Source organism: Zootoca vivipara, chromosome 16 (assembly GCF_965207765.1).
Source record: "Zootoca vivipara chromosome 16, rZooViv2.hap1.1, whole genome shotgun sequence".
NCBI lineage: Eukaryota > Metazoa > Chordata > Lepidosauria > Squamata > Lacertidae > Zootoca > Zootoca vivipara.
Genome location: NC_142599.1, coordinates 40,178,844 through 40,189,594, shown reverse-complemented (window position 1 = coordinate 40,189,594; position 10,751 = coordinate 40,178,844). Strand labels below are relative to the sequence as shown.

The 10,751-nt window shown below is 45.2% G+C and overlaps 1 protein-coding gene across 1 annotated transcript; it reads left to right on the top strand.

The window, feature by feature from the left end:
• The first annotated feature begins 5,881 nt into the window (after nucleotides 1-5,881).
• LOC118076388 (uncharacterized) lies at nucleotides 5,882-10,472 on the top strand. The gene is made up of 2 exons (XM_035099102.3): nucleotides 5,882-5,940; nucleotides 8,186-10,472. The coding sequence occupies exon 2, from the start codon at nucleotides 8,208-8,210 to the stop codon at nucleotides 9,309-9,311; it is 1,104 nt and encodes a 367-aa protein (XP_034954993.3). The 5' UTR covers nucleotides 5,882-5,940; nucleotides 8,186-8,207; the 3' UTR covers nucleotides 9,312-10,472.
• The last annotated feature ends 279 nt before the right edge of the window (nucleotides 10,473-10,751 follow it).

Here is a 10,751-nt window from a genome sequence, read left to right as displayed (position 1 = left end):
TTCAAGCCATAACTTGAATTTGAGGATAATCATGTTTTTCTGATGGATTTTGGCCAATTTTTCTTTCCAGCTGATTTTCAGAAATGTGCTTGTATGAATCTGAAATGTGCCAGATATATGCAACTAAAAGCTTTTAAAAGGGAGATTGAGCATGATTTCCAGTGATTTTGATGGTATCCTGGCTGTCTCTGAGTGCAGATCCAGGTCATTGAGCCTGAGCTTCCACAGCCAGTGCCCAGAAGATATGTTCTAGGCTTATGATAACATTTTATTATCTTGCTAACTATGCTGTTTTAAATGTGCATTTTATACTTGACTTCCTTTAGTAATGTTCTCTTTTGATTTTTTGTTAGCGTTGCTATGTTAAATGTGCATTCTGTAATTGACCTTCTTTGCAATGTTTTATTTTGAAATCTTGAGACAATATTTTAGTCCCCTGCTAATTATGTTGCATTGAATGTATACTTTGATATTTTAATGTGTTGTTAACCGTTTTGAGATTTTTTCATAAAAGTATGAAGTGGTATGTACATGAAACGAATGAAAAATGAATAAGAATATTATTATTATTATTATTATTATTATTATTATTATTATTATTATTATTATTAAATAGGACATCCCTATTTTCATTGGAGAAATGTTGGAGGGTACGTTGTCATTCTCCAAACATACTCATGAAAGCCACTCTGTTCACTAGATGCAAAGAGACATCAAAACAATGTTCCTCTGCCTCTCCTTGGAGATTACACGCCTTGGACCTGTCACAGTCTCAAGACATGAGCAGGCTCATATAGAGAGAGGTGCTCTTTTGGGTAGTTGGATCCCAAAGCCATTAAGGATTGGCAGTTCATCCAGTTAAAGCAGGGTGGTAGTGTTTTGATATATTGCTGCGGGGAAGACATTGACACAGAAGCCACAGAATGCCCACATCAGATCAGATCTAAGGCAACTTGAGTCAACTGTTCTCCTTCAAAGAGCAGCTGGCCCCAATCCCTGTGGCAGGTCAGAAAAAGGACATAGGAGAAAGGTTCAGCCCTTTTTTTGTTTGACATGAAGGAGAAAATGTTGCATTTAGCTTCTGTGACTAAGACCTGCTGAATGCCCTACCCTTTCATGGACCAATAAAATCCTCCTTAATGCCATCTGAGCTCATGGCTGTCACCATGTAGCAAAAATGACCGCTCCACACATCAATGGGGGGGGCGACTTTTGCGTGGACGCGCACAACCCCCTGGCCCTAGAGGCGACTCCCTGGTAGTTCGGGGCTGTCATCGCCTTCCCAGGTAGGATGCCAGGGGTCTCCGCCTACCCAAGCCCAGCGTCCAATCCTGCCTGGGGAGGTGTTGCCAGGGGATGACCAGGTAAGGGGAGGGACTGTCCGGCTCACACAAGAGAATTTGAATCCTACCTCCAAGCACCAGTTGGTTCCAGATAAAATCCTCCTTAATGCCATCTGAGCTCATGGCTGTCACCATACCATGTAGCAATAAAAACCTTAAATTCATGAGAACATCAGAGCCCTCCTAGATCAGGCCAATGGCCCATCTAGACCAGCATCCTGTTCCCATGGTGGCCAGCCAACCAGATTCCTGTGAGAAACTCCCAAAAAGGACCTGAGTACAAGGGCCCTCCCCCCCCATGGCTGCTCTTCAGAAGCATCACTGCCTCCAACTGAATAAAATAAAATGCACATCTCAGAATAATTAGGACCCAAATGGAAGTAGCATAACAAACCATTTTGCCTACAACTCCACAAAATTGTCTTACCTGAAGATCCACAAACCATATTGCCTTGAACTTCACAAACCATTGTGCTTGGAGCTCCGCAAACTATCTTCCCCGGAGCTCCATGGTTTCTTGGCGGATGCCCCATCAGTGGTACCTCGAGTTACAAACGCCTCAAGTTACAAACGCTTTGGGTTACAAACTCCGCTCACCTGGAAGAGTTACCTCGAGTTGAGAACTTTGCCCCAGGATGAGAACGGAAATCACAGCGGCAGCAAGAGGTCCCATTAGCCAAAGCACACCTCTAGTTCAGAGCAGTTTCAGGTTAAGAACGGACCTCCAGAACGAATTAAGTTCATAACTAGAGGTACGGTACCACTGTAACTGGAAAATTACATTGATAGGCTTTGAGACCTATCACAGGGTTTGCCTACAAAAATAATGAACAGGTGGTTCAGGTTAACTGGGCAAGACAACTGACTTCTAATGGCATTTGACTAACGAACCCAAAGTGTACTCATTAACGGTTCCTCATAACCCTGGGTGGAAATGACAAGCGAGGTGCCGCAGGGTTCTGTCCTGGGCCTGTTGTTGTTCAATGTCTTTATAAATGACTGGGATGAAGGAATTGAGGAGATGTTCATCAGTTTGCAGAAGACACCAAACTGGGAGAGGTAGCCAGTGCTGCAGAAGACAGAATCGGGATTCAAAATGACTGCAACAGATTGGAGAACTGGGCCCAAACGTACAAAATGAATTTCAATAGGGACAAATGTCAGGTTCTCCACTCAGGCAGGAAGAACCAACTGCACCAATAGGGGGACATCTGGCTTACTATAATAGCCACCTTTAAATATCTTATGGTCTGTCACATGAAAGAAGGAACAAGCTTGATTTCTCCTACTCTGGAGGGTAGGACTCGAACCCATGGCTTCAAGTTACAAGAAAGGAGATTCCAACTGAACATCAGGAAGACCCACTCATTCCCAACCCAATGCTTGAAGTCTAGGTAGGGTGGAGAGAGACCAGCCACTTGATCTTTTGTGATTGCACCATCATTTGCTGTTTTTAGATGGCAACTGGGATGTGATTTGACCAAAACTAATGAGTGGGTTTATTTAACAGCCCCCACCATCCAGTTTCCCCTAAATAAAACTGAGCAGTGCCCTCCAACTCTGTGTTGGAGCCCAGCAGGGCTCCATTAAGGACAAGCTAAATAAAAGCCAAATACATGAAGTTACATAAAGACCAACTACATTAAATTAAATGACGGCCAAATAGGTTAAATGGCCAAATAAATCTGAACAAAAGGCCCAAACTCTCAACCGCAAAAGAGGCTGTATGTTGCTCCTTTCTTGGAGCTTCTGTTCTGGCATTGCTTTCTTGGTTCTTAGCCAGAGGAGGGCTTAGGCTCACTTTTGTTTGACTCGTCTTTTGATAGTACCGCATGTACGCATCAATTCCCATGGGTCCGAGAACATTTCTTGTTGTACCACAGGCACGCCTTGCAAAAATCTGACCTAACCCACTGAATTGGTTTGTATCAGATGCACAGGGAAACCAAAGAAGAATTTTGCCTAACCAAGCTTCAGTTCAGCAGGTAGGATCAGGTTTTCGCATGGAACACAGAGCAACAAGAAAAGCTCTCAGATACCAGGCAATTAATTGGTACACAATATACTCAAAATTATACTGGGCAGGGACCCAGGTGGCGCTGTGGGTTAAACCACAGAGTCTAGGGCTTGCTGATCAGAAGGTTGGCGGTTCGAATCCCTGCAACGGGGTGAGCTCCCATTGCTTGGTCCCAGCTCCTGCCCACCTAGTAGTTCGAAAGCACATCAAAGTGCAAGTAGAAAATAGGAAGGTAAACGCCGTTTCTGGCGGGAAGGTAAACGCCGTTTCCGTGTGCTGCTCTGGTTCTCCAGAAGCAGCTTTGTCATGCTGGCCACATGACCCGGAAGCTGTCTGCGGACAAACGCCGGCTCCCTCGGCCTATAGAGCGAGATGAGCGCCGCAACCCCAGAGTCGGACATGACTGGACCTGATGGTCAGGGGCCCCTTTACCTTTACCTATACTCAAAATATGGGCCAAGCAAAAGTGTGCATGAGCCCTAAATTGGAAAAGATCTAAGGGGAATCACACCTCTTTATGGCTCCTTTTATTTACCCTCTACTCCCACTGTCTCCATGACATGCCCTTTTTATCAGTATCTGCACAGGAGAGTGTTGGTTCAGCCAATATTCCGTGTGCTGGCTAGATAGCCAGGGTTATATCTTTTTCTCGAGTGGAGGCTGGCAGGCACCTCCAATTTAAGGATTATGTCCTGAACTACACTGAATTTCTATATAACCTGGAGCAAGAGATGTAATCACACACTCTCTGCACTAGCTGTCCCACCTTCTTCAGGGTCCCTAATCTATAGTGCACTTAGTCAAATGGAACACAGATTCAGACCCTCCAACGGTCCTTATTTTCCAGGGGCAGCCCCAGATTTACAGAAGCCATCCCGGTTTCTGTTTTAATCCTGGAATGTCTCACTTTTTCTTAATGCTTTATTATGTTTTTTTACATGTTGGAAGGCACCCAGAGTGGTTGGGGAAACCCAGTTAGATGAGGAATGATGATAATAATAATAATAATAATAATAATAATAATAATAATAATAATATAGAGCGCCCCTATTTTCATTGGAGAAATTTTGGAGGGTATGCCATCTGGTATTCAGTGCTTCTCCTACTAAGAGTAGACCCACTAAATTTTTTGTTTTGTTTGTTTGTTTGTTTGTGTTCTTACTTTTCACATGTCTTTGCATGAAAAGATCAATTACCAGAGTGGTTTAATGGGTGTCAGGCATGGAGAGTCCTCCTCTCCCTTCAGTATCTTCACAGATAAGAATGAATGAGCATTTGATATGATAGCACCATGTTGCAAGCACAAATGCACAGCTCTCCGCAAGGAGGGCAGTTGGCTAGTCTAAACCCTCCTTCTGACTTCCGCAGCAATTAAGGCGCCAACGGGAAGTTCCTCCCTCCCTCTGCCTCCTTTGCTCTCTGATACATTCAGACCTCCAAGTCTGTGGTGAAGGGGGGTGTCCCCCACATTCTCAAGTGACGTCTCAACTAGCTGCCCCCTCCCTTCTGGCTCTCTTGTCATTATCTCGTAACTGGGTTACTCCTCCCTAAGCTGTTCAGCTTCTGTCTCTCTCTCTGCTTCTGAACACCGTGGACAAGGGGGGAGACTCTTCCCCCTCCAACTCTCTGTCAGAGAGAAGCTGGTCTGCCATAGAATGCATTCCCCAGTCCTCGTCGTCAGACCATTCCCTGACACTGGGGAACTCTGGGAAGTGTAGCTCTCTAATGGGAATAGGGGTCTCCTAGCAACCCTCAACCCCCTTAACAAACCACACCTCTCAGGATTGTGCGGGTGGCGCTGTGGTCTACACCACAGAGCCTCTTGGGCTTGCTGATCGGAAGGTCGGGCTTTCGAATCCCCGTGATGGGGTGAGCTCCCGTTGCTTGGCCCCAGCTCCTGTCAACCTAGCAGTTTGAAAGCACGTCAAAGTGCAAGTAGATAAATAGGTACCGCTCCGGCGGGAAGGTAAAAGGCGTTTCCATGTGCGGCTCTGGTTTTGCCAAAAGCGGCTTAGTCATGCTGGCCACATGACCTGGAAAAACTGTCTGCGGACAAACGTCGGCTCCCTCAGCCAGTAAAGCGAGATGAGCGCCACAACCCCAGAGTCGTTCCTGACTGGACTTAACTGTCAGTGGTCCTTTACCTTTACTTTTACGACTGTTTAAAGTGGCATCACATTCCTCTAAATGTATTGTGCAGAGGGAGCCCAATTTAGGTCCATTGATTTCAATGCGTCTGATTAGGACTTAGTTGGACACCACCCAGAGTCAGCTGACACACCTGTAAAGATTGTGACCTCTCGGGGATTGGGGTGTCTATTTTTAGAACATTGCCACGTATCTTAGTCAAGGAGAAGATTGGCATGAAATTGCCCGCAGCCATCGCAGAAGCAGAGTCTAAGAAAGGAGTGGCATGGGGAAAATGTAGAAATGCATGATGAGCCTACTCCATTGTGTAAGGATGGAGTCATCCAGATTTACACACTGTATCCGGAGGCTGGGCTTGAGTAGAGGATAAAAAGCACTTGCCATTCCTGGAGCCACTTAATTCCTTCCAGCAGCGTCTCAGTGATCAATTGGGTAAGTCTCTTTCAGCTGACACTAAGGAACTGCATGGTGGTGGTTGTAACTAGTCAAAGGAGTAGTAGGTGTCTCTTCCATGCTTTGGGCAAATCTGTTTTAGATAAGACTGTAATAGTAGCATGATACCAGCAAGGTGCAGTAGGTGTTGAAAATGTGATATCAGTCACAGACTATCAAAAGCCTTTTTTCTGCTAACAGTAAAATGTAGAGGTGGTGTTTCTCCTCAGCCTCATAGTACTCTACTACTCATAGTTGTACTGCTACTCCTAGTAATGTTAGTGTTAATGGGTTGTATCAAATGATAGTTCTATGTGTAGACCCACTGAAAGAATGGACTTTGGTCCATTGGTTTCAATGGGTCTACTCTAGCATTGGAGATGCAAGCCAACATTTCAGTCGTTCCTATAGTAGCAGGAGACAATCGGCTTTATTGCTTCTCAATTAATTAGAAATATTGTGTTTCTTGAGATCCTTCCCGCAACCTCTGAAAGTTCTTCCCCAGCCCCCTGCAGATTATCTGAATATTATCTGGCTGGTGCCATTCAAATTATCCTAGGAATATAATGACAGGGTGAATAGGAACTTGGATGAGGGGCACAAGATGGGTCAGGGCTGTAGCTCAGTGCTGGAGCCCCTGCTCTGCATGCAGAAGGTCCCAGGTTCAATCCCAGACATCTTAAGGTGGGGTCGGGCAAGACCTCTGCCTGAAACCCTGGAAAGCTGCTGCCAGTCAGTGTTGGCGGTACTGAGCTAGATGGACCAAGGTACTCACTGAGCATAAGGCCCCTGCACTCCCCTCCCTATAGCCACCTGCAAGACAATGCTGCTGTCCTATTGCATCCACACCAGGAAGAGAGTTCCAATGAATTCAGTGAAGCATTATCATTATAATGTTATATATAATTATAATGCTATACAGCATTCCCCCCCCCCAATTATGTGGGGGCTACGTTCTGGGCTCTTGTGTGCATAACTGAAACTGCATAAAGTGGAGAGCATCCTCTAAAAAAGTCTCCAAATGCCCTGAAAACACACAACCCAGTGGTCAAAGATCAAGGCAAAGAGGTGCGTCTTCAGCCTTCACCAAAAGCTGAAATGAAGATGCCCTTCTTTGGGGAGGGAATTCCCCAGCCTTGGAGCTGCCTCAGAGAAGGCCCTCTCCTGGGTCACCACCCCCCTGAATTTCTGAGAGCGGTAGAACTATGAGATGGCCCCCTCTATTGATTTTAACAACATGGAGGGTTTGAGAAGGTGCTGGGTTTGGACTGCACTGGAGATGTCAAAATACCTGGGGCGTTGCATCCTCAAAGTAGCTTGTCATTACGTCAATGTTCCAAATTTGTCAATGTACCTCGTCCCTTGTGTAAGTCTTGCTAATTGCTCATCCTCCCACAGTCGCTAGTTATCAGGTACAGTCCCCAATTTACATATTCGATGTACTGGGTGGAACATGTTCTCCCTTTTCCTTCCAGGGGAAGAATGATTGGGGGAAATAGCAGGATGATCTTAACATGTTTGCTAGTTCCGGTGGCTAAAGCTGCCATTTTGCAGGTCTTTCCCCCACCCTTCCAGGTCTTTAGGAGTTTCATTCCGGGGGAGGGGGGGCACAGGGTTGTATCTAACATTAGAAACACTACTTGTGGACCCCTTGAAATTAATGGACATGATTACTGAGGTCCATTGATTTCAATTAGTTTTATCCAGTGTTAGTTCTACTGAGAGTAGAGCCATTGAACATGATGGACGTGACTGGCTTAAGTCGATTAAATTCAATGGGTCTACCATGTAGTTGGATGAAACTAATTATTTCCTTGAAATACATCACTGATGTACAAAAGAGAGGACCTTCTTTGTGCTGGCTCCCAGATTCTGAAATATCCTCCTGGGGGAGGGATGCCTGTTGCCAATACTATGCTCTTTTCAGCACCAGGTTAAAACTTTTTAAAATTCACTCAGCCATTTTAGATTATGCTTTTATTAGTTGATAGGGTGATTTTATTCACCCTGCGTTTTATTGTTTTGTTGTTATTATTTGCATGACTAACTTAGACCCATTCAATTCAATGGGTTGTATCCAATGTTAGTTGTACTCAGCATAGACACTTTGAAATCAATGGATGGGCCCTTGTCTGAAATCTTTGGAGAGACTCTGTCAATAATTGTAGACATACAATTGGTTTAGATTTGTGTGTGTGATGGTATTTCTGAATGACAGGTGAAATCCATTCTTTCTTACCTGCAGGCTTTCTGGAACGTCAGTAGAAATGGCTTCATTCAATAACCAGCAGCAGCGCAAACAGACAACCACCTTGCCACCTGCACTGTGCAAAACAGCACCAGAACCGATGCCATGCTCTCAGCCAACAACATGTCCTCAGGAGAAGCCTCCCTGCAAGGAGACACCAGTAGTGGTCATCCCAACTCCATGCCTTCAGCCAACACCATGTCAAGAGAAGCCTCCATGCAATGAGCCATCAGTAGTGGTTGTCCCAACTCCTTGCCCTCAGCCAACACCGTGTCCTCAACAAAAGCAGCCATGCAAAGAGCCACCAGTAGTGATTTGTCCAACTCCATGCGCTCAGCCAACACCATGTCCTCGGGAGAAGCCTCCCTGCAAAGAGACACCAGTAGTGGTTGTCCCAACTCCATGCCCTCAGCCAACACCATGTCAAGAGAAGCCTCCTTGCAAGGAGCCACCAGTAGTGGTCATCCCAACTCCATGCCCTCAGCCAACACCGTGTCCTCAACAAAAGCAGCCATGCAGAGAGCCACCAGTAGTGATTTGTCCAACTCCATGCCCTCAGCCAACACCATGTCCTCAGGAGAAGCCTCCCTGCAAAGAGACACCAGTAGTGGTCGTCCCAACTCCATGCCCTCAGCCAACACCATGTCAAGAGAAGCCTCCATGCAAGGAGCCACCAGTAGTGGTCGTCCCAACTCCTTGCCCTCAGCCAACACCATGTCCTCAACAAAAGCAGCCATGCAAAGAGCCACCAGTAGTGATTTGTCCAACTCCATGCCCTCAGCCAACACCATGTCCTCAGGAGAAGCCTCCCTGCAAGGAGCCACCAGTAGTGGTCATCCCAACTCCATGCCCTCAGCCAACACCATGTCAAGAGAAGCCTCCCTGCAAGGAGCCACCAGTAGTGGTCGTCCCAACTCCATGCCCTCAGCCAACACCATGTGAAGAGAAGCCCCCATGCAAAGAGACACCAGTAGTGGTCGTCCCAACTCCATGCCCAGAGAAGCAGCCTCCCTGCAAGGAGCCAACCACTGTCCCATGTTGCCCACCTGAGGCAAAATGCCCACCCCCTTGTGATCAACAGCAGAAGAAGCAACCTTGCCAGTGGCCTCACCAGCAGAAGTAAGCAAGCATGAGAAAACAACAACAACAGCAGCACAGGAAGTCAGCATGATCAACACATCCAGCTCACAACCTGCAGCTTTCAATATACCTCATCCTTTTTGTTTATTTAAATTCCTTTAAAAACCTTTCTGTTAAAATATTTCCCATGTTGTTCTCCATATGATAAGTATAGTAAACACCATAATTGCCACCAGCAAGTTACATTTACATTGCTTCAAGAGGAAGTGTTTTGGAATTAGGCTGCCAAATTTGGCTTTTGGTGGAGATGCAATGAACTCTTAGTTTCTTCCTTCTTGGGGACGCCTCAGATGGCAAACGTACCTCCCATCTCCCCTGATTTACCCAATGTAGCACAGTACTCTCTTCTGTGATGGAGGACACTGTCCTGTTGTCAGTACTGAAGCAAAATTCAACTGTTAGTTTGGTTGGATTCTGTACAAGGGATAGGAGAAGCCACCTCATCCTTTCCTTGATATCCCTGTTTCTTCAATATTTATTATTGCTTAATGATTATATTGTTGATCATCCAGTTCTTAAAATAGGGACGACCCCTGCCATATAAGTCCCATCCCACCTAGAATGGTGAAATGAATACCAGTTGCCAGAGAATAGGTGTGGAAGAAGGCTGTTGAACTCATGCTCTAATTGTTGGCTTCCCTAAGGAATTTGATTGACTAGTGTGGGAAGCAGGGGGCTGAACTAGGTTTGATCCAGTAGGGTTTTCCTTACATTTGTGAGCGAATCCCATTTCCTGCATGTGCTTTTCCTTGTCCACCCACCCCAAATGGTTAGTAGGCAAGTAGTGAGGACTGTTTCTGTCTTCATTAACATCTTATTGAGATGTTGGCAGAGAATGTAATAATCAGAGCTTCTCATCTGAGGCGACACATCAAACTTCAAAAAGAAATTGTTCCCAGTGATGCCCGAGTATTATTTTACTGTGAATTTAATTAAGGTAATTGACACAAAAGGAAGCTGATTTTATTGGATGGCTTTTGTGCCATGATTGCGAAGGGGTAATCATGGCATCACCAGGAAGCTGATGACATGTCCCAAATCTTATCTGTTTATTATTCATCTGTTTGTATATTCTTCTGGGATTAAATGGATTGTTCCTAAATCTCTGAACTTCTGAAGTACAAATAAAAAGCCTCAACATGAATTTGAATCTGGAGATTTGCTTTTGGTGGGAAATATGACTGTATGATGGGCAGTATAAAAATACCTATATAAAATAAATTAGAAATATGCAAAGAAAGCCTTCCTCAATCCCTCCAGAAGATTCCAACTTGCCCAAAAAGCTCAATAACTTTGGGCAAAACTTTTTATATGTATAGAAAAGCTCAACTTTTCACTTCTTGGAATATGACAACCCCACTGTTTGGACAAGACCACAATTAATGGTATAACAATTGGTTTAGCACCGCATTGATGCCAGCAA